This window comes from Neofelis nebulosa, chromosome 8 (assembly GCF_028018385.1).
Source record: "Neofelis nebulosa isolate mNeoNeb1 chromosome 8, mNeoNeb1.pri, whole genome shotgun sequence".
Classification (NCBI taxonomy): domain Eukaryota; kingdom Metazoa; phylum Chordata; class Mammalia; order Carnivora; family Felidae; genus Neofelis; species Neofelis nebulosa.
This window is the reverse complement of record NC_080789.1, coordinates 41,019,221-41,043,787: the sequence shown is the minus strand read 5'-3', so window position 1 is coordinate 41,043,787 and position 24,567 is coordinate 41,019,221. Positions and strand designations below refer to the sequence as shown.

Below are 24,567 nucleotides of genomic sequence, written 5' to 3'. Positions count from 1 at the left end.
ATTTATTGAATGTGCATTAAATGTCCACTCATTTTTCTATGAACTTCTCTTGCAATATTACTAATTCTTAATATATTTAATGAATAGAACAGAGATTTTCTAAATAAAGAAAAAAATGAAGGGGTGCCTGGGTGGCTCAGTCAATTAAGCATCTGACTTCAGCTCAGGTCAAGATCTTGAGGTTCGTGGGTTTGACCTCCAGCTCAGAGCCTGGAGCCTGCTTCAGATTCTGTGTCTCCCTCTCTCTCTCTGCTTCTCCCCCACTTGCACTCTGTCTCGCTCTCAAAAATTAATAAACATTTAAAAAATTAAAAAAAAAAAGAAAAAAGGAGTCCACCTGTGTCTTTTAGATTCTTCAACAGAAACATGAGGAATCTGAACTAAGTGAATTCCTATTACTGGATAGGAAATTGCTATTGAAATCTCAACACCGTCACATAAATATTATATTTACGGAATGACAGAGAAACTTATCTAAGTGCAACTACTTTACAGACAATAATGCATTCATGACAGATGTTTTCTTAAAAATGTACCCCTTGCTTTTGTTATAGTTCCTGACATGTTTTTTTTTTCCAGAAATGGAACATAATCTAACCATAGTAAAATAATTTTATGGAGAGAAGCAGCATTATTCGTAGCCACAGAATATATATTTGGGTATTTATTACCTTAGGATTTTAGTTTGGACCTGAAGAGCTCGAATAACAACATTATTTTAAGTTGTTTCTATGATGTTTTTTGAAGTTACTCTAAGTAGTAAAGGCTCTTCCAGTTCCTAATTCTATGACTTTGGTCAGGTTATTTAAGAGAATCTGAGTCTTGGTTATCCTTTCTATGTAGTGGAGAAGACAAGTGTGTGTTCTTGAGTCATTTCATTGGCTAAATGTGGTAATACATAAAGTACTTGGTTCAGTAACTGCTCTGAAGTACGTTCCACCTACATGGAATAGCTGTGAATTTTTTTTTATCACTATTGGTGTTAAATTTAGAAACAATGATTACTGATAGCAAATATGATTGCTGTCCATATTTACTGTGCTTTCATAACCTAGGCAGGTATAGTCTGCTGATTTAACAGCTTTGGCAAGTTGCACTATTGCATGAATTTAACTTGATTTCATGGGATAAAACAGAATGAGCACCGTGGTTCATGGCTGTCAGTAGTGAAAAATAGCTGGAAATCAGACAAACAGCTTCATTGCTGAGATTGTTTCCGGGCTAAAAGTTCTTCCAACAGCTGTTTGTTTTGGCCATTAATCGTGTTCATTCTTTTTTTTAAACTGGGGGAAATATGATTTTCTTTAAAAAGAGAAGATAGGCTGGTTATTTCTGAAGTCAGGAAGGACTCCTGTCCTTCCACTATTGTGGTCTTTTGGCTGCCTTGACAGTTGGACTGAGGACGTTTCCTTTTGTTTCTCTCCACTTCTTTATTCTCAGTGCTCAGACTCAGACTGCCGTGGTAGGAGGGAAAAAAAGCAGGAGCTCTTTAATCCTAGAGAAGGAGCTTTGTAGCAGTTACCTTCAAGAAAAGTTTACTCCCCAAAGGAGTATTTAATATTACATAGACACTGACTCACTGAACAGAGAGAGAGAGAAAGAGAGAGAGAGAGAGAGGTTGAGAGAGAGATGAGAGAATATGAGAATTCAAGCCAGCAAGAAAGAAAGATACTTAACTGAAGATGAAGGGAAGTTTTGCCTCTTCCTGGAAGTTATATTATTAGGTTTTTTTTTTTTTTTTTTTAAATCATGATGACTGCTAGTTTTGTTTAAAGTATTTGTTCTGGAAATACTAAAGTTGGAGTCTACCAGACTGAGGTTAGAAGCATTTTCTTTGGCAGCAAGAAGATACTTTTATAGAAGCCATGCCTGTACTTGGGGTTGCCTCAAAACTGAGACAGCCAGCTGTTGGGTCAAAGCCTACTCATACTGCTCTTCTGATACCAAATCTTGGCACTACTGGGTCACAGCCCTATTCTTCAAGACCTTTGGAACTTACTGAACCGGAGAGCTCAATGCTTTCTTGTCAGCTCACATTAAAAGCAACCTGTGAATTTGGAGAGAAGAAACCCCTCCAAGAGAAAGCTAAGGAGACAGAAGACAGTAAGGTTAGTGGCTGAAGGTTACTTGCAGACTTTTGAATGCAAATTTCCTTTTAGGTGGGATATAAAGCCTGTTGTGAAATGGGGAGTGGTAGAGGAAATCCGGAGTAAGAAAGTAAGTAGTTTGCATGACTGAACAGCTAAATATTTAGCATATGTAAAAGTGTATTGATAACTTACAGTTGTAGAAAAGTCATGAACAAATTTCTCTGAAAATGCATGTTTGTTATCACTGAGTACTTCTTGATAAAGCCCCTAGTTAGTCCTAGATATCTTTTTCTTCATTTCTAATAACCATAACCAATCACAAATATGAGAAAAGAGGGACCTATTTTTCATGCATATTATAGTATAAAAGAAGGATTTATCTGTAAAATTCCATATAGATGCCATCACTTTTTTCTCAATGTCATTTGCAGTTTAAACACTTTCTGCTTGAAAGTCATGTATCTTAGAATGCTTAATTCATTGCAATATGAAAAAATGAAATATTGTTTTCCTTGATACTGTAAATTTGTCTGGATTTTTCACTTGTAAATTGAAACCCTACTGTTTTACTTATTACTAACGTCTTTTTCAGTCATTTAATTTATGATATTTTGGGAGCAGTGGCTCCTAGCTCTTGGTGTGTAAGCCATCCTGCACATTTTCTCCAGATGCTGAGGGGTAACAGGGTCTTTCAGTTGCTGAACTTTAGGGGGATTCATTTGTACCTTGATAAACATCACTTTTTAATGCAGCGTTAATCAAAGTCAGCATTCTCACCTCTGGCTTAGGAGATGCTTTGATTTTACTTTCCCACCCAAATGTAATTTTCAAATGACTTCAGAAAAAACTAACTTTATATTGAAATAAAATCTACAAGTTAAAAAGAAAGCCATCCCGTTTGCCTGAAACGTCCACCTGTTCAAATCCTCTAAGGAAAAGCCAAATGCAACTTTTTCCCTAAAGTCTTTGCTAGCTACCCCTTACCCTCCTTTCCTCTCTTGTGATTCTTTGCCTGTAGTAATCCTTAAGGCACATTTATTTATGTTGTGGTTTAATTATCTGGATAATTTATTTCCATTCCCACTGTGAAAATATGTAGATGGCAAGGCCTTATTTATGCTATGCTACAGCCCCCTCTGCCTAGTGCTTTCTGCCTAAAATTCAATAGTATTTGAATGGATTAATACATTAATGGATGAATCAATGAATGAATAATTCTTCTGAGAAAGATTCAGTTAAATTCATTCGTCTCTTTGTATCATTTACTCTATAAAATATAGGGTTTAGAGTGAATGATTTTTAAAGTATTTGTAGCTCTCAAGTTATGTTATTCCTTCTGTGTTTTAAGAAAACATTAGAAAGTCACACAAGAAAAATCAGTTAAAAAATAATTGATTGTAGGCTTATAGTTCTTAGTCCAATATAAGCAATTCAGGGTAAAAGTAGAGAAGTATAAGTTATCAACAAAAGACTAAAAATATCTACCTTTATGCAGATAATTAAAAGCAAATACCCTATAAGCCTGTTCTAATGTTCTGTGTACCCACAACGACTCCTCTGGATTAGATGGAAAGAATAGGTAGGCCCTTTTTCTTTGCTGACCATGGCTATCATCTGCAGGTTTCGTCAAACTTCCACTTTGCTAAATGGCCCTGGCCTAAGACTTATGTACCGTAAGTACTGTTTTCAATCCAGTTTGGTTGACCTCTTTGGTTAACACACATATCAATCACATATCTGATATTCCAATAAGCCTCTGTGGTAAGCAGTGTTGTATTTATGGGATGTTTTTTAACATGCTACTTATCAGATTAAAAACTTTTTCAAACAAATTTAAAGAATGACTTGTCAGCATTTCAGAATATTTCTCCATGTTACAAAAAAGTATATTTAAAGAATTTTATAAACCTTGAAAAAATAGAACTGAAGAAAAGAGCAAAAATGATCAAGGACGTTGTATTAGAGATAATTAGATCTGACTGCAAAGAGTAGAAACCATAACAATAGGATAAACAACATAGTAGTTTAGTTCTTTTTCATGTAAAGAATATTTGGAAGTAAGCAGTCCATAACTGATAAAGTGGCTTCATGCAATTGTCAGGGAATCCATCTCTGTCTTTTGCCCACCATCACCAGTTTGTGGCGTCTATCTCTCAGTCTTGGGTAGATAATTTGAGTTTTGTTCAATTAGAAGGACACCTACTGTTTCATTACGGATTCTTCCACATCCAGTTGGCCTGTGTACCATTCCCAGGCCTTATCTAGCTGCAGTGGAGACTGAAAAATGTAGTGTTTATTCTAGGTAGCCATGTGCCCGGCTAAAAATTATGGGTTCTATTTCTAAGGAAAAGGAGACCCTGTACGGTACCCACAGTAGATGGCTATCATTAAGAAATATTTATGTGGTGCACTTTGCTAGTCCTTGCACCAAATAACCTTATGGTATGGTTAGAGGAAACAAATCTATATGTGACTGTCAGAAATGTGTCTTCAATCCAGCACTCCCTTCTCCTCTTCTTGTTACTGATTAGTGTAAATACCACCATTCCAGTCACCTGATCTTGAATTCCTAATCTAATATCTGGCAATATACATTCTATAACTTGCTAGAAATTGGGGGGTTTATCTCCATATTAGAGCTTGGGTTTATTCCTTTATACACAGTCTCATTTACTGGCCCTTGTTACACTTCCTATTGATTATTGCAATAATTCCATAGTGATCTCCCCTCTTCTTGTGGCTCTCCACTACATACATACAACACATTCACCATCCTGCTTACTGCTTGGTAAATTTGTCACTTCTGATGTCTTAGAATTCTTTCATTCAGGCATTCCATTCTCCAATTGTTGACACCTCTTCTTCTTCTATTGTAGTTCCATCTAGCTACTATTTTCCAGATGTCTCCTTCCTGGGTGTCCCCAGTTGTTCAGAATGCTTAGTCTCACTATCCTTTACCAAATAAATAACATTAATTCCAGATTCCGTGCCACATAAATTTGGAAACTCCATCACCATATCTCAAGGACTTATGTTTTCTCTAGATGTCTCTTGTTCTGCTTTCTTTACGTCTTTGAATTTTCCAGTGCCTCCCTTCATATGGATTGGTTTTTCCATTCTTCCTGGGCATTCATCCAAATAAGGAAGAGAGTCACTTTGCTTTGGAAATTTTACTTAAGAATCTAGAGATTAAAGCTGAGAAAGGGGATTCTATTTTTGTCACAGCTTAGCACATCACATGTAATTAAGGATTAGACACACACTTGTTCTTCAAAGTCCCCTGGCCATACCTACCACTTCCTTCAGCCTCCTTCCCCCTTGGTCTGCCACCTCTCTTTTACCTCTCATTTTTCCTCTCATTTCAGTTTCTTTCTAGTTCTGGGCTCACTTACCTTTTCCCTCTTGAATTACCTATGCAAACTCAAGATTCTTTACATTACTATCAAAATTAATTTTTTGAACACCTACTTTGTGCTTTATGGGAAATTTCTTTTTTTTTTTCCCCTCATGACATTTCAGAGAAGGCTTATATATTATCCACATTTACAGAGAAATAAACTCAGTGGGAGACATTCATAAGATCAGATGATTAACTAGTACCAAGATCCAGAATTTGAATCTAGGTTTGTTTCTACAAAGGTTTTATTTTTTACTTTTTATTTTATTTCATTTGTCTGTTGCATTACGCTCTCTCTTCATGATGTAATTGCAGTGGTTTTTCTAGATATGCCCTACCTGCCAAATCTCACCCATTCTTGAGTCTGTTCAAACGTCAAAGAAAAGAGTAAACAAATTGTTGAGGAGGTTAAAGGGAAGGAAAGTTTACATCCAGTTGGAGAGATCTAAAGGAAATTCTAAAAAGAGTAGTTGCCTTTATGTCCATGTTAGTATGTACATTTTTAAGGACAATTAAGGTAGACAATTGTTAACATTTCATTCATAGAGTGCTAGCACTAATGGTTTAAAAACAGAAGATACTTAAGGCCTTACATTGAATTTAAAAAAAAAACATGAAGAGCAATATAGACAAGTAAATATATTATATGAATATTGCTGCTAATGAGGGCAATATGTTTGTCATATTTAAGGGATGAAAGAAATCCAATTTGGATGGAGCATTCAGCAAAGACTTCATCAAGTATTTGATATTTAATGGGCAGAGAGGACCCAGATATATGGAGCAAAAAGCATTTGTTGGAGAAGATGTTTGCACAGAAGGCCCAGTGAATAAACCTTTATAACTTGAGGAGACTGTTTATGGAGAGGAGCAGGTTCTGGTCAAATTTTACATGGAGGCAGACTTCATTAGTAGACGTTGGGGAAGGCTCTTATGTAAGAATGGGACAGAATTACGCTGGCAATGATACTTAGGATAAATCATTACAGAGAAGGACTAATATTAATGTTTACAGAGGTTTGTTATATGCCTGGTAGTGGGCCAAGCACTTTATGGAGTATCCTGTTAGTCGTCACAATAGCCTTATGATATAAGCACTATTGACATTTTCATATCATAGATAAAGAAACTGAGGCAGAGAGAAGTTATATTACTTACCAATATCTCAGTGCTAGAGTGTGGTAGAAGAGGGATTCAAACCAAGGCTGTGTGCTTCCAGAAGACATCACTCTTAACTACTAACACTGCCACAGTGAAGATTTTGCTGTGTCAGGGGGATAAAAGAAGGGCTATTGATTGACTTGATTTCTATATAGACGAGTAAGGTTTGTTTTAAATATTTGGTTAACACTGCTAGTGAATTGCAAATACATCATTGGTGTGCCCAAGTGCCTAGAATTATCAGGAGAAGACAATTAAATTGACGCATGGTCTCTACCGAATTGCTCCAATAACAGAAATAAATATAAGAAAGCCCATGATAGGATTATAGCAGCAGATGTCAATAGAGTCGAATCTGGCTCTGGCCTCCAGCTGTTTCCTTCTTGGAGAAGATGCCTGATTGCTGAGGACTGTCGACACTCCTGTTGGCTGGCTCACATGGTAGCACTTCCAGAGCTCGCCAGGCCTACAGCTGCACAGGTCAGCCCTCCGCTCCCTAGATGATTCCGCCTTCCTTGCCTCTTTCTGCTGTGCTTGCACATTTACTTATTTGTACTTCAAGAAACATGGTTGTTTCTTTTTCTAGTTATGGCTCATGTTCCAAGTTTCACAGTTAAACTGTTGATGGTCGTTTTAATTGTTTTTGCCTTTGTGGTAGCAATGGTATGCAGAATGTTGTAATGATCCTTGAATTTTAACATTTTCTCTACTGGAAAAATGCTAAGCTTTTCAATATTGTACATTTATTTCTCTTGAGTAACCATTCGTAGAAATGTAGCAATTTGATACTCTTGTCTGTTATTTTAGTTTGTGCTTTACAGTCTTTAAAGAATTATATCTCATGCTTTAACCTACGAAATTACTAAATATTCTTGGGTAAATTAAAAGTGATTAAGTGTTATTAAAAATCTCATACAATTTTTTTTCATTGTTCTTCAGGTGTCAATATTGAATATATATTTGATGCCAATTTGCAGAACATGTCCTTCTGAGTTACTTAAATGTTTATAGGACTATAGATATGTTTCTCTTCTTTAATATAAATAAAGGCCCTAAGTATGTTGTAGTAGAAATATAAAATCAATAGACATTTCATTAATTTTTAAGCAAAATTGCTTCATGGCTGCATGCTATCACATCTCCAAGAATTATCCTCAATCTTGAACTTAATGTATAAGGTGGCATAGTTAAAAGAACATCACATTGGGTGCTCAAAGATTTGAATGAAACTTCTGCTAGATCCTGAAAGGATAGCAGGATATCCTGAAAGGATAAGTCATTTAAACTCTCTGAACTTTAATCTCTGTATCCTCTAAAATGAAGTTAATATTTCTTGATAAATATTTCTTAAAGGTAACATGTTTATCTATTTCCTTTCTCCTTCTTACCAATTTTGTCCTATCTGTTATCTCTTTTCTCTTATTTTTTTCAATATCTTCCTCTCCAATGGATCCTTTGGACCAGGATTTTCAAACTTGGCACATTTTGGACCTGATAATTTTTTGTTGTGGGGGTCATTCTTACTATTATAGATTATTTAGTAGCATCCATGCTATTAGTGATTACATACCAGTACCATTCTTCAGTTGTTACAACAAAAATGTGTCCAGACATTGTGAAATGTTTCCAGAGAGAGGCACAAAATCAAACTCAGTTGAGGAAACAGTATTTTACAGTCAGCTTCCAAAAATACTCATGTGGTCACTTTTTTGCCATTGTTTAATACTGTAGTGTGATTGACACATTACATTAATTTCAGATGTACAACACAGTGTTTCAACAACTCTATACTTTATGTTATGCTCACCACAAGTGTAGCTGTCATCTGTCACCATACAGTGCTATTATGATATCATTAAAATATTCCCTATGCTGTATCTTTCATCCCTATGACTTGTTCATTTCATGAATGGAAGCCTGTACCTTCTAGTTCCCTTCACCTGTTTTGACCTTCCCTCTAGCAACCACCTGTATTTATGCATCTGTTTCTCCTTTTTGTTTATTTGCTTATTTGTTTTGTTTTCTAGATTCCACGTATAAGTGAAATCATATGGTATTTGTCTTTCTCTGTCTGACCTATTTCACTTAGCATGATACCCTCTAGGTCCATTCATGTTACAAATGGCAAGATCCCATTCTTTCTTATGGATGAGTAATATTCCATTATATACATTATATATATATATATATATATATATATATATATATATATATATATCTGTGTATATACACACACATATACACATAAACACACACCCCATCCTTTTTATCCATTTACTGTTGATGAGCACTTGGATTACTTCCATATCTTCACTATTATAAAATAATGCTACAATAAATACAGGGGTGCATCTATCTTTTCGAAATAGTGCTTTCTTTGGGTAAATACCCACTAATGGAATTACTCGATCATATTGTCTTTGTATTTTATTTTATTTTTTTTTACATTTTTTTAACGTTTATTCATTTTTGAGACAGAGAGAGACAGAGCATGAATGGAGGAAGGTCAGAGAGAGAGGGAGACACAGAATCTCAAACAGGCTCCAGGCTCTGAGCTGTCAGCACAGAGCCCGTCGCGGGGCTCGAACTCACGGATCGCGAGATCATGACCTGAGTCAAAGTCGGACGCCCAACCGACTGAGCTACCCAGGCGCCCCTATTTTATTCTTTTTTTGAGGAAACCCTGTACTGTTTTCCACAGTGGTTGCACCAATTTGCATTCTCACCAATAGTGCATGAGGGTTCCCTTTCACATCCTCACCAACACTTGTTATTTCTTGTCCTTTTGATCATGTATCTTTTCGCCATCCATCTGTATGTCTCTTTGGGAAAATGTCTATTTGGGTCTTCTGCCTATGTTTTAATGGTGTTGAGTTGTATAAGTTCTTTATATATTTTGGATATTAACCCCTTATTGGGTTTATCATTTGCATATATCTTTTGCCATTCATTAGTTTTCCTTTTTGTTTCATTGATGGTTTCCTTCACTGTGCAAAAGCTTTTTATTTTGGTGTAGTCCCAATAGTTTTAGTTTTGCTTTTGTTCCCCTCGCTTGAGGAGACATACTGGAGAAGTGTTGCTAAGGCCAATGTCAAAGAGATGACTGCCTATGTTTTCTTCTAGGAGTTTTATGGTTTCAGGTCTCTACTATTTTTTAATATTAGTATTATTTCCTTCAATCTGTTGCAGATGGTCACTCCTTTTTTTTCAACTTTGCAAATATATTTCTTGAAAGGGTAGTTTATATTCAATGCCAAGCTTTCCTGGTTTCTGACTCCCCTTCTCTTTTCCTAGAGGTTACCAACAGGGGTTTTTTTTGTTTTTTTTTGTTTTTTTTAATTTTTTAACGTTTATTTATTTTTGAGACAGAGAGAGATAGAGCATGAACGGGGGAGGGTCACAGTGAAAGGGAGACACAGAATCTGAAACAGGCTCCAGGCTCTGAGCTGTCAGCACAGAGCCTGACGCGGGGCTCGAACCCACGGACCGTGAGATCATGACCTGAGCCGAAGTCGGACGCTTAACCGACCAAGCCACCCAGGTGCCCCATCCAACAGGTTTTGAAAGACATCTCTTTTTGGTTAATATTTCTTTTGTATGTATATATGTATGTTAACATTTTAGCTCTAGTTTTCATCCTGTTTGCAGCACTTGACATATGCTAAGCACAATTCTTTCTTTGGAACATTCCAATATTTACTAGCTCAGGGACCTTGGTGAGTCAATTAATACTGAAGTCTTAGTTTCTTCATTTATAAAATGAGGATAAACTGCTTCATAAAATCATTTTGAAGAATAAATGAGACATTGCATATAAACTATATTCCAACAGAGAACCCAATATGTAGTTGGTGGTGAACATTCATTACCTATGATATAGTGTTATAAAAATATCTAGCAGTTTCACACAAAAATTCATGATGTTAAGAATTGGTAGTAGAACAAAAGAGGCAGTGATTAATTGTCCATGCACAGGGAAAATAATGTGTCGGCCATATTTTGCTGAGTCAGTTTGTTTAGCCAAATATATTTGGAAAAAAGAACATTTTAGGTAGGCTAGCATTTACAAACGTGTATAATATTGTGCTGTGTTTAGAACACTACAGATTATTCACCAATCCTAGAATGCAGGATGCAAGTAAGAGAGATGAGGTTGAGTTGAGGCATGAGGAAGATGGCCATTAGGTTCCAGTAAGCTGTTTGAACTTACTTTTTAGCAGATGGGAGGAGGGTGTCAACATGAAATGAGTAAGTCTGTATTTTAGAAAGATAATGATGAAATGAAACTTGGGAAGATTCAGTTAAAGGGAGAGAAGTTCAAAAATACAGAAGAGGAGACGAGTGCGTTTAGAGCAAAATCTTGACTAAAATACAGAGCTTAGAGCATTGGGAGAGGGGCAAGTCTAGTAAAGGAAGCTATCGGATGTTTGGATTCATTTATTAATTATCACCAATTCACAAAAGTTTAAGGCTTGAAGGATAAATGCATTTTTTCAAACAAAAATTTACAGTGTACTTGGACATGATAATTTGTGAGCTTGGCAGCAAGTAACAGTTAAAACTAATGATAAGCACTAATACTTTTTGAGTACCTACTACATGCACATCCTCTACACAGTTTATTATTACTATGATTGAAAGTATATGGAAACTGAGTTCAGATTGGTGCTAAAGTGTAGCAGGAATTCCAACGTAGGTGTATTTGAGTCCTATGTCAGTCTCCCTCTCTATTTCTCTCTGATTAAAATTCATAAATTAGAGTTAAAAACCAATGCTATTCTTTTCTCTCTTTGTGGATATTGAGTCACATATGGGGTGAAAAAAAGAAAGAAAACTATGGATCCTTGCCAGTAGTAATGAATTAATCTTTCACAAGTTTCACTCTTAATTCTTCCTTTCCCCCCAGCACCCACCATTGCTCCATTTTGGCTTTAAAATGTGCTTTTCTTTGGATTTCTAGTCACTCGGGCCAATAGGGAAATTCAATATCTGTGGGAGAGTTCATTAACTGGATACATGGCAGGAATTCCCCACTGTTCCCAGTAAATGGAATGATTTGTTAAAAAGTGTCGCAATTCTGCCTGCAGATAAAGCCACCAGATGAGACAGCATTGTCAAACATTTACCATTTTCCCAATAAAATAGCATGATGTAGTCTCCATAAAAGAAAAGAAACAAAACAACAAATCATTACTTTTCTCTATACTTCGATGTTGTAAAGAACTCTTTTGTAAAACTGAAAACCTGAGGGGGGCAGGTTCACAATTTTCCATCATGAAATGTGTTACATTTTATAAACCATCAACATAGCATTGTGTTAGTTAAAGTAATTCTAACTGCTCTAACACATGAGCTCAAGGTCTTAGTGGCTCAACACAGTAGGAATTTACTTTTCATTCATTTAGCTGTTACATATAGTGGGGGCTTGAAGAACTGTGGTGCATAGGTCACATCTGGGCTGGCACCCAAGTTTATTACGTCAAGTTTTATTGGAACACGGCCATGCCATTGGTTTGTGTGTGGCCTATGGTTGCTTTTGTGCTATAACAGCAGAGTTGAATGGTTACAACAGAGACTGTATGGCCTGCAAAGACTAAAATATATACTATCTAGCCCTTTACAGGAAACGTTTGCTGACACATGCATCTGATAATTCAGGAAACCAGATTCCTTCCAACTTTTGGTTCCATCATCCCACTTGTAGCCAGCCGTCAGTGAAAGAGAGAAAATAGAAGATTGCTTAAGAGACTTAGAAATTTCACATGTCACCTCTACTCAGTTATCTTCCACATTGTCAAGCTGTCCAGGGCACACTGAGTAACTGGAAGACCGTCATTACACTCAGGTTACTAGGTGTACAGAAGGAAAATCTTGTAGTTAACTCAGCTTAAAAAAAAATAGACCAGGCACATCTAGATAGAAGTATCATATAACAAGCTCACTGTGGGGGCGCCTGGGTGGCTCAGGCAATTAATCATCTGACTTCGGCTCAGGTCATGATCTCATGGTTTGTGGGTTCGAATCCTGCAACCTGCTTCAGATTCTGTGTCTCCCTCTCTCTCTGCCCCTCCCCAGCTTGCACTCTGTCTCTCTCTGTCTCTCAAAAATAAATAAATGTTAAAAAATTAAAAAAATAAATACAAATCTCCCTGTGTTCTCATGACTCCTCTGACTGTTCCTTACCTTACAATTTTGTGAACCGCCTTCAATTTCTCCTGTTCTAATCTGCTGTTTCAAACTCAGATCTGGAAAGCAACTCTACCTTGGTTCTGTGCCCTTGTTTCTATTTGCTTTACTACCCAGTTTTTAGCATTCTTCTTTTGCTGGTTCTGGAAGCTCTCTATCAGTGCTGGAAACCAGAAAAACTAAGGCAGTGTAGGATGTGAATTCTAGAAGTGACCTTGAAAGAATCCAAATGGAGTCAGGCATCACAGCAGGAGGGAGGCATTTGCTGACTTCTAGATATGGTCCAGTGGGTGGCGGCATAGTGGTCTGAGGGAAGATCTGCTGTCTTGGCCTAGAGATAGGATGTAGCTTTGGTCAGCACATTGCAAATTGGTTCCAAAGTGGACCTTGTGGGAATGTGTGGATGGGTCATTGACAAACCCACCACCAGCCTTGAAAGAAGCAACTCACTGATCCTTTCGGACCAGGGTGAGCAAATATAAGAAGCAGTACCTGTAACAACCTCTTTTCAAATGAAAGATAAATTTCTAAATTACTTAATCGGTCTTTAGATTTAGTGTTGCATATGGGACTATCTCTACTCAGTTTTCTGTTTCTGGTTGACAGTCAATTGAAATTGCTCCTTTTTTAGACTCTAAGAAATACACAGGTTGTGTATTTCTCCTCATTGCCTCTGAATGCTCTCATTTTTAATATAATTTTCTGTGCTTTCTTTTTTGGAAAATTTATTGAATTTCTACACAGTGATATTTTTGTCAGAACCTTTCATGTTATTATTTTGACCCATATATTTTTTTGGATTGTATTTCACATTTCCTTTGTCTCTAAACCATCTGCTTTTTATAGCTGTTTCTTCCTTCCTGTGGTTGACTTTTTGATATTCACACTTGTGAGTTGCTTTCTTCCATTGAGCACAAGGTTTATCATCTCCAACAATATGTTCTCTCTGTTTTTTCCCTCTGATTCAGGCTAGACCCATTGTATTCTAAAACCAGCCTGCTATTTCACAAATGTAAATCCCTCAATGGCTACTTCTAGGTATACCTCATGGATTCTAGGTGGCTTTTCTTGTGTTTGTTAGTCATTCATCCAATCAACTATTTATTGTCCATCATTACCTATTTATTGCATACTTGTCATGCAGAAGGCAAAGTGTGTGTGTGTGTGTGTGTGTGTGTGTGTGTGTGTGTATAAAATGAGCTTATTTTAGCGTGATAGGCTTTATGAGAAATATACTTGCAACAACCAGGACTCTTTTAGAAATGTATATTCATTCTTTTTATGGCAACATTAAATTTTTAATTAATATTACCTAGAAATATCAATTGATTATAATTCCAATTTTCAATAATCATTACTTTTATTATACATTTAGAGTATGTCTGTTTTATTTAGGATAGATTTGTCCCTTCCAGTTGTGACAATTAAAAATGTCTCTAGACATTGACTTTCCTGGGAGAAAAAATTGCCCCCAGTTTAGAACCACTGATTTATATCCTGCCTTGTTTGAAAAAGGATTTACTAGAATTTAAAAATGTATGTAACATAAAAGATTTTGAAACATGTGCAAATAAAATGAGATTACAAGAAGAAAAAAATAGAAAAGGATAATGATACAGAAGAGGCTGGTGTATAAAATTTGTGCTGTGATGTGTTGTATCATTGCTGGAAGTCATCTGTGCATTTGGATCTTAGCTTTTGAGTTGCTGATACATAAAGGTTAAGCAAGTGATGTTTTAGTCAGTGCCCAAAGCATGAGCTAATATTTGCTCAGCAGAGTCACATCTTTGTTTCTGGGTGAACAAAGAAATGTTTCCTATGGATAGCTATAGAGACATTCTTATGTAATTTAGGTAACGATTATCTCAACATTTTTATTACAGATTTTAGTTATTGTTTTCTGTATTTATCCCTACCTTCTATACAAAACCATTAAAATAAAATTTTCAATTAAATTCACTTAGGATGACCAATTTTAATGGTTTTCATAAGACTGTCCTGATTTTAGCATTGCAAGTCTCTTGTTCTGGGAATATTGCAGCCCAGAACAAACTGGGATGGTTAGTCACTTTCATTCTGAATCAGATTTTCTTTTCTTTTTTTCTTTTCTTTTTTTTTGGTTGTTGTTTGTTTTATTCTGTTTTTTTAAAAAAATTGTTTTAACGTTTTTATTTATTTTTGAGACAGAGAGAGACAGAGCATGAGCAGGGGAGGGGCAGAGAGAGAGAGGGAGATACAGAATCTGAAGCAATCTCCAGGCTCTGAGCTGTCAGACAGAGCCTGATGTGGGGCTCGAACTCACAGACTGTGAGATCATGACCTGAGCCAAAGTCGGACGCTTAACCAACGGAGCCACCCAGGTGTCCCATTATTCTGTTTTTTTTTTTTTGAATTAATTATGAATTTTAATTTTGTAGACGAAAATATATTTTATATTAGTCAATTTTAAGATATTGCCTCATTTAATTAAGAATTTATCATCAGACATTGTCAGTTTTCTATTCAGACAGAACAATCTATCTTTTGTTTAACAGCAATTATTCAGATTAGAAGTAATTTCTATGGAAGTTCTGCTTTTCAAAGAATAGTGATTTTTTTTATGAGGTTCAAATGTTTACATCTGTTCCTTCCTTATCCATACAATATTTTTAAAAAATGTTTATTTATTTACTTTGAGAGAGAGGGAAAGCATGATTAGGGGAGGGCCAGAGAGAGAGACCGAGAGAGAATCCCAAGCACTCTCCATGCTCAGTGTGGAGCCCTGAGCCTTAAAACTTTCTATTATATTTAAGAATCATAATAGCATAATATCATTCACTGTAAGTTTGTGGAATGCATTTAGTAAAATATTTGGCTTGTTGGAAAACATTTTTAACTTTTATTTTTAAGTTTGTGGTGAAGCATAATAAACACGAACCAAAAGATATACATATCATAAATGTATAGCTCATGAATTTTCAGAAACAGAACACACCTGTGCAAGTAGTGCAGAACAGGAAACAGGCATTGCCAGCATCCCAGCTCAATACAGGACCCTGGGATCGTGACCTGCGCCTAAATCAAGTGCAGGATGCTTAACTCACTGAGCCACCCAGGTGCCCCTTATCCATACAATTTTAACTCATGTTGACAATAACGAATGTCCTCTCTTCCGTTTTGTGTGAAAGACTTAGAGCTGTCAGTAAAACGAATTTCCAACGTAATTTCCAACATGAGTCCTATGGGTCCTGAGTTGAACAGAGTGATACCTTGAGGTATGTGCAGTTAGTTCTTTCTACACCACAAAGAACAGGACTTTCATCTTTCTGCAGCAGCATACTTCTCCTCTGTAAGACAGACAGGATGTGGTCTGGAAGAAAGTCCCCACTTTAACAATAGACCATTGACAGAATGTTTGGGAAGCTCGAAAAGGAAGAGAGCATCTGTCTACACCCAGAATTATCAGAAGCATTTGTGTGTGTGAGAATCTTAGGTTTCAGAAATATGTTTTTTTAAGGGCACCCATTTTCCTTCTCTGTTTTTATTGGACAAGAAGAGTTGCCTTCAAGATAACAAAACATTTTAAAATCAAGGGAGGAATTGCATCACATTTTGTCTAGTTATCCCGGGCAGAAAATTAATTCCCTCAGGCACGAAACACATTTTGTTTAGCCCTTATGTATGGTCTGTGTGAATCTAGCTGAGCAAATTTGGAGGGAGAAGATAAAACGCAACTGAAAGAGAATGCTGGGGAGAATTCAAAGGGAAAGAAGTCTTTCCAGGCAGAGTAACCCGGGTGCTGACTTTACCTACAATTCATTCTGCTTGCAGTAGGAGAAAAGATGCACAGTAGAGTGTGGATGTGACAAGCACTGACATATCCTTTTCTTCTTTCCAGCCTTGAAAAATAGTAATTCAATTTAAATCAAATTTACTACCTTAAGAAGTTGCAAGAAAATCTTTGTCATTTTATTCATGTTCATGCTTTTCCTTTTGTAGCTTATTTTGCTTCCCAGAGGAAAGTTCCTATATACACCACCCTGTCACAACGTTGATTTGCGTGAACGTATCCATTTAGTGCAGCTGCCATTAAGTTGAACATAGAGTTAGAGTGAGTGCCAATGCCTGCCTTGTCTTTTGCTTTCTTCTTTTCAAATGTGGTTGTGAAAAACTTTTGTTCAAATGTCTTACCACCTGGCTCCTCTTGTGGATGTGTTGCTAGTCTCCAAAGGACTTGGCAGCGGGGTACTTCCTGTTCAGCAGGCTTTCATTTACAGGACATCTGTAAAACCACAATATGAATAGTCAGAATAGCAAAAACGGTCTTCTAATGAACGTAGTAAAACTTCAGAGCAAATTCTTGAGCCAGGAGAAAGTGTCCCAAAGAGCAGATGTAATTTAGGATGAGTAAGACATAAGTCAAGGTGTGGGTCTTTTACTCTCCACCAGAAAATGCTTGGGTTTCCTGGCAGTGCAATTATGTAATGACTGTGGTTTTTTGTGGTGTACTTTTTTTTTTTTTTTGTCAACTGTGTCTCAGACAGGGAGGAAGAAAGAACCAATTGGGTTGTGTAACTTTATAAATAGAAACAGCCATATTGAAATAACAAGACTGCTCTGAGTTAAGCTTCTGAATTTTGCTTCTTGCTGCAAACTCAGGCTACTGAATGAATATAAGATCCATCCTGTGGAGTAATTTCTCAGGTTTGACCAAGAATGTTTAATGGGAAAAATCAGCAAGAAGTTCTTACCCTCCTTCCATTATACTCCCAAATATTTTAGTCCAAATAAATCAAAACCATTTCTCTGTTGGAAGTAGTCAAGTTGGAGACACACAGGAACTTTGTCCTCTACTACAAATAAGGAATAATGAGCTCATACTATTTTTAATACAGCCCATAATTTACTAAACACTGGGAACAGTTTATCCTGGCAGTGGCATAAAGGATAAAGAGGTACCTACCTTATCATCTGTGGAACAAAATGTGTCCTACATTTTTCATATATTCTGGAACGGTAGGTGATTTCAATTCTATTGCCTCTTTAATTTAGAGGGCAGAACCCAGGTAAATAGAGAAAAATCTCCTTGAGAAGGTCCAAAAACATTAGTCTTCTCAGCATGATTCCATTCAATTGGATATATGCTCCGAAAGAGAGATTGTGCTCTGTTTGCCAGTTAGCTGAGGTTTATAGATCATAGGTTCTGAACCTCTCAGTGATTGTATAACAGTAGTATTTTCTTTGAGTTTTGTGGCTACGAAAGTGATACCAGTCCTTCCTAGATACTGTTGAGAAATTAGTCTTTCCTAGCACAGCTGCAGTCTTGGTAATTTCAAAGTTCTCCCTAATCTGATAGAAATGAATGTTCTCATTTAATTCTTTACTGTAAGGAAAGGCCTATTTGATTCAAGTTGACATCCACTGAGATGTCGAAAGCAATGTATTTTTTGTACTTGAAGTTTCAAATGGATAACATAGTGATTAGACAAGTCTATACATTATGCTCTGCTCATGAGCGTAGTCATCATCTGTCACCATACAACCCTATTACAATACTATGGACTCTATTCTCTACGCAGTACCTTTCATCCCCATGACTTAGTCATTCCATAACTGAAAACCTATACCTCCCACTCCCCTTCACCCATTTTGCCCATATCCCCACTTCCTCCCACTTCCAACCAACCAATTTGTTCTCCGTATTTATGAATATCTTTCTGCTTTTTATGTTTGTTTCTTTGTTTGTTTTGTTTTCTAGATTGCACATATAAGTGAAATCGTATGGCATTTGTCTTTCTCTGTATGATGTATTTCACTTTACATAATACTTCTAAGTTTGTACATGTTGTCACAAATGGCAAGATTTCATTCTTATGGCTGAGTAATATTCCATTATATAAATTTTTATCCATCTTCTTTATCCATTCATTTGTTGGTGGACACTTGGATTGCTTCTTGACTAATGGACATAATCATGCAGTAAACATGTGGGGAGGGATATCTTTTTGAATTAGTGGTTTTGTTTTCTTTGGGTAAATACCCACTAATGGAATGACTGGATTGTATTGTTTTTCTATTTTTAAATTTTTTGAGGAATCTCTGTACTGTTTTCTATAGTGGCTGCACCACTATGAATTCCTACCAACAATTTATGAGTGTTCCCTTTTCTCCACATCCCCATCAACACTTGTTATTTCTTGTCTTTTTGATACTAGCCATTCTTACTAGTATGAGGTGATATCTTATTGTGCTTTTGATTTGGATTTTCCTGACAATTAGTGATGTTGAGCGTCTGTTCATATGTCTGTTGGCCATCTGTATGTCTCTTTGGGAAAATGTCTATTCAGGTCTTCTGCCCATTTTTTAATCAGATTGTTTTTTGGTTTTTGGGGTTTTTTTGGTGTTGAATTATGTAAGTTCTTTATATATTTTGGATATTAACCACTTATCAGATATATCATTTGCATATATCTTCTGCCATTCATTAGGTTGCCTTTTTGTTTCCTGATGGTTTCCTTCACTGTGCAAGAGCTTTTTATTTTGGCGTAGTTCCAGTAGTCTTATTTTTGCTTTTGTTCCCCTTGCCTGAGGAGACATACCTAGAGAAATGCTGCTAAGGCTGATGTCAAAGAGATTACTGCCTGTGTGGTTTCAGGTTTCACATTTAGATCTTTAATCCATTTTGAGTTTATTTTTGTGTATGGTATAAGAAAGTAGTCCAGTTTCATTATTTTGCATGTAGCTGTCCAGTTTTCCCAGTTCCACTTGTGGAATCTAGTACAATGCCCTGCATGCAGTAAGAATTTAAACATAACTGTTGAATGGAAAAATTGACAGATATTTTTGTAATTTTTTTCTTCTACCCCATGGTTTACCTCATGTCTGTATTTCACAAAGAGCTATCCTAGATTTTTTTCATGATGGCTTGGATATACATTTTGGCTCTTCTATCCTGGTGTATTTCTGCTATTTCAGTGATTCAAGGCCAAAATATTTATAATTTTGGCCTCAGTGTATTATACTAGTCCTTCTTGAACAAATCTACACTAATTCAATGGTGGTCTCCTATGTCTCTAAATCTGCCTCACGAAATATTACATATTAATAGTGGAAGGGAGAGTAGAGGATCTCCTAATCCAAGTATCTCTTTTTTGCCCATTGGTAAAATTAAGTCCCAAAAAATTGAAATGGACTGTCTTAAACCAACTTCATCTTAAAAAGTGAATATAAAAGCCATGATCTGAGAGTCCTATTTGTTGATAACTATTACTTAGGTTATTCTAACAAACCTGTTTAGGAAAACGAATGTAACTTTAACATCAAATCCGAGACTCATAGTCTCAATAGCAAACCAGCCATGGCTTTGTGCTGAAGAACCACTAAGGAGATGGAATGTGTTCAAGTCATGCTTCAACACCTAAAAGCATCTTGGCATTCTTTGATATCCTTTTCAGTTAGAATATAGATGGTGAGATCACTTTATTCAGTAACAATGTCCATGTGCTATTGCCAGGGTAGGTTTATGGATGTTAATAGAGTTTTCCTTGTCTAGGGTGATGTATGGTCTGAGTCTTCCTCTAAATAATCACAAATCCATTGTACTGTAGTAAATTCAGCCAAGTGTATTGTAATTTATATGTTTTACTTAAAGGGCTTTAAGACAGTACTTCTTAGATATACAAGAAAATATAACTCAGTAGTTTCTCCAACATATCTCTTCTTGCTCTCAAACCTCCATCCTTGCTGATGATGATAGAAAAGGAGATTGGTAAGGATGGGAGAAACCTAATTTGATCTTTTTTTTGGGGGGGTGATAAAAAAGCCTCATTAAAGTAAATATGTAGTAATCTGAAGGTCAAACTTCTTGTCAGTGCTGTTTTCATTTCTTCATGAAGTTTCTCATCTTTTTTCTTATTTATAAAAGGTCATCTGTGGATGTATGGATGCAGTATGTTTAGGGAAGTCTGTATGTCCTCAGGGCAATTGGTGCTGGAGTGAGAGAGAAACTCTGGTTTGCTTGCTACCATCTGGATCCTTGCTGTTCTGTGCTGAGATAGTCCCGTATGTCTGGTCACTGGGCATGCTGTATTACTCTTGGTTAAGACTTGGCCTTTGGGTACTGTGTGGACACCCATTGATGGCTACCATTGCCCAAGTTCTCTATCTACCTGTCTTCATGTCAGCTCTCTTTGGGTACACTAGTCTGCTACACTTTTGCTTAACCCCATTGGGATACATAGAAACTTCTGCATTCATACATATCAGGAATGCTTTCTGCAGCTCCACTTGCCTAACCGTTCCTGTTGCCATTTTTCCCTTTACTGTGGCTATTCACAAAGGGCAAAGGGCATGCTGCATTATAGATGGGAAACAAGATACAAGTACTCTTAGGTTTCTCCCTGATCTTCATCCTACCTGGGAATTTTTCTTGTTCGATAGTCATGGGACGGAGTCAGGGGTAGTTCAATAGTCAGGTACGGAGACATCAGATTCCTTCTCAGATTCTAAAGCTGTTTTATATGAGACATACGCCTTCTGAATCTCTTGTCTTCTTTCCTGCTATTTGTACTTTTCTTTATCTCACCCTCATAGTTAGCTTCTCTGAAAATACCTCCTGCATCCTCTGTGTTTTGTTTTATCATACAACTCTGTGTTCTGGTTTTTCATTTGATAGGTAAAGGCTACACTTTTGCAATATGGAAAACATTTTTACTTGTTGAAAGAAATTTGTTGAAAAGCCTGACTTTCAAACTGTTTTGTCACTATAAACTTAAAAATATTTGATATAAAGTTGAGCCATGAGTTTTGTTGTTGTTGTTAGCGGCTAAATTGTGTCTTCTTGAAATAATAAATGTCATCCTTTCAATGGATGGAGGAACCAAAGATCAGCTAAAAAACAAAGATAAATAAGGACAAGAATATGCTGTTTTATGTCTCAAAAATATATTCCCTTTTATATAAATATAGGGACGTATACATCATGATATGGTGACATTCACAACTTACTGTATTTTTCCCCAACTTGCATTGTAGAATATTGAAAGCATTTTTTAATAGTGGTCTCAATATCTATATGTAACTCATGAAACACCACTGATACTGGCTATCACTCATTAAATAATTCTCTCTAGACACTGTTGGGGATACTTTAAATGCATTTCCATTTAGGCTTTTTGTGTACTATTAGGCATGTGTTACCGACAAGGAAAGCAAAGAACAAAGGAGCCAAGTGACAGGAGTCAAATGACCCAGCTACTACTGCCTTTTATGTAATTCCTGTGGATTGTATAGAGGAATAAGAACTATTACTGTAGAAGCAGGAATTGAGTGAAAACTTCATCTGGGAAATCAGAGCTAGAGGATAAATGAAACGACTCTTAGGAAATAAGAGGTGATTTTTCAAAGTATGGGTAATCACGTAATTCAGGTTAGCAGTAGACTAACTGATCTTCAAAATGGAATAACTGTCCTAAAACTTTATATTCTATTTAAGAAGGATAATAGCCTAATATCATTCACTGTAAGTTTATGGAAAGCACTTGGTAAAACAACGTAGCTTGTTAGAAAACATTGCTAACTTTTGTTTTTAAATTTGTAGCATAGTAAACACATAAATTTGAAGCACAGTAAACACAAACCAAAAAAACGTATGCATATCATAAATATATAGTTGTTGAATTTTCAGAAACAGAACACACCTGTACAACTAGTGCAGAACAGGAAACAGGCATTGCCAGCATCCCAGAGCCCCCTCATCCCTTGAGTTCTAGTGATGGAAACCACTATCCTAATTTCTAACAGTGTATATTAATTTTTGCCTGTTTTGTCCTTTATATACAAGTAAAATTATGAAATATGTATTCTGTTTTACTTCTTTTATCCATCATTATGTTCGCATATGTTTGCACATTGTTGTATCTAGATTTGAATGGTTTGTGCTAATGGATTCATGTTATTCCAGAGTGTGAGTTTCTGCCAAATTTATTTTTTTAATTCTGGCATTAATATAGCCAGTTAGGTGGTTTGTAGTTTGGGCTTTGTGAATAATGCTGTGAAAATTCTTGCACATGACTTTTTGTGAACATATAAGACAGTGTCGGTTGGGTAAATACCTAGGAATGAAATTGCAAGGTCATAGACAATGCATATACTCAACTTTAATGGATACTACTTACCACCTTGCATTACCACTTATTGTTCCACATCTCTGCTCATACTCGATATCCTTATGGCTATGACACCACAAATTCTTAGTATCTTCTGGGTAGTGGGATTTCATTGTTGTTTTATATATATATATATATATATTTTTTTTAACGTTTATTTATTTTTGAGACAGAGAGAGACAGAGCACGAACAGGGGAGGGGCAGAGAGAGAGGGAGACACAGAATCTGAAACAGGCTCCAGGCTCTGAGCTGTCAGCACAGAGCCCGACGCAGGGCTCGAACTCACGGACCGTGAGATCATGACCTGAGCTGAAGTCGGACGCTTAACCGACCGAGCCACCCAGGCGCCCTTATATATAAATTTTTAAATTTTATTTATTTATTTTGAAAGAGGCAGAGACAGTGCAAGTGGGGAGCAGCAGAGAGACAGAGACAGAGAGAGAGAGAGAGAGAGAGAGAGAGAGAGAGAGAATCCCAAGCAGGCTCTGCACCGTCAGCTTGGAGCCTGATGTGGGCTCGAAGTCAGGAAGCCATGAGATCATGACCTGAGCCAAAACCAAGAGTCAGGCGCTTAACCGACTGAGCCACCCAGGTGCCCCTCATTGTAGTTTTTATCTACATTTTCCAGATGTCTAATGGCATTGATCATCTTTTCATATATTTAATTGACCATTTGGATATCCTATTTTGTGAAGTGTCTGTTTAGGTTTTTTTCCTCACTTTTCTAATGAGTGATGCGTCTTTTTCCTTAATGGTCTGTAAGATTTCTTCATATTTTCTGGATATGTCTCCTTTGTTGGATACACATTTTGTCAATATCTTTTCCCACCTTGTGGATTGCCTTTGCACTCTCTAGGAATGTTTTCTTTTGAAGGACATAAGTTCTTAATGTAATCCCATGTATCAATTTTTCTGCGTCTTGTTAAGATTCTGCCTATTCAAAGGTCACAAAGCTATTCCATGTTTGAAAAAAACATTTGAGATAGAAAATTGAATATGTATAGTATATTTGATAGCTACTTTTATGTATTTACATATATTTACTACAACATGCAGAATTATTCATGGTATAGAATTGAGATTATCTTGTTCATATTTCTAAAAATTAATGTCCATTCTATTTTGTCTCATATTATTTCTGAATTCGTGAAGTAATCTGGTGAAATTTCTTATATTAATGTAGGACCCCTTCAGTTAATTTGACAGAATCCTTCTGATGAAGAGGGGTTAGTGTCTCACAAAGTACATTTTTTCTTATACTGAGGTAAAAACTGCCTGTCTGTAATTTTCATTTACTAGTTCTCCTTCACTAACATATTTTTTTCGTTTACTTATTTATTCAACAGATATTATATGAGTCATATTGCATCCCAGACTTTATAGGTGTCAGGAATACAAAGGTGAATAAAAGTCTGGAAGAATGCAGCCTTTGACTTGGGAAGCAGGCATGTGAAAGGACACATTTTTTACAGCTCATAGCTTTACAGGGTGGTGGAAATATGAACATGCCTCAACTTTTTCTCCTCCTTTTGGGACAAAAGCCTTTAATTATTCCATACATTATATGGATTCTTTACCATCCTGGTC

At 36.3% G+C, this 24,567-nt stretch overlaps 1 protein-coding gene across 7 annotated transcripts in view; it reads left to right on the top strand.

Moving 5' to 3' along the window:
• NAV3 (neuron navigator 3) overlaps positions 1-24,567 on the top strand; it is a 595,128-nt gene that overhangs the window by 237,225 nt on the left and 333,336 nt on the right. For 4 of the 7 annotated variants that reach the window (XM_058741947.1, XM_058741946.1, XM_058741944.1 and 1 more), the window contains exon 1: positions 1,417-2,108. The exons of 1 other annotated variant lie outside the window; for it this stretch is intronic. In XM_058741947.1, the coding sequence (XP_058597930.1) occupies positions 1,866-2,108 (243 nt within the window). In that variant the 5' untranslated portion in view covers positions 1,417-1,865. Of the gene's footprint in view, positions 1-1,413; positions 2,109-24,567 lie in introns of those variants that run through there. 2 more of the 7 variants (XM_058741948.1, XM_058741943.1) reach the window with 2 other exon arrangements.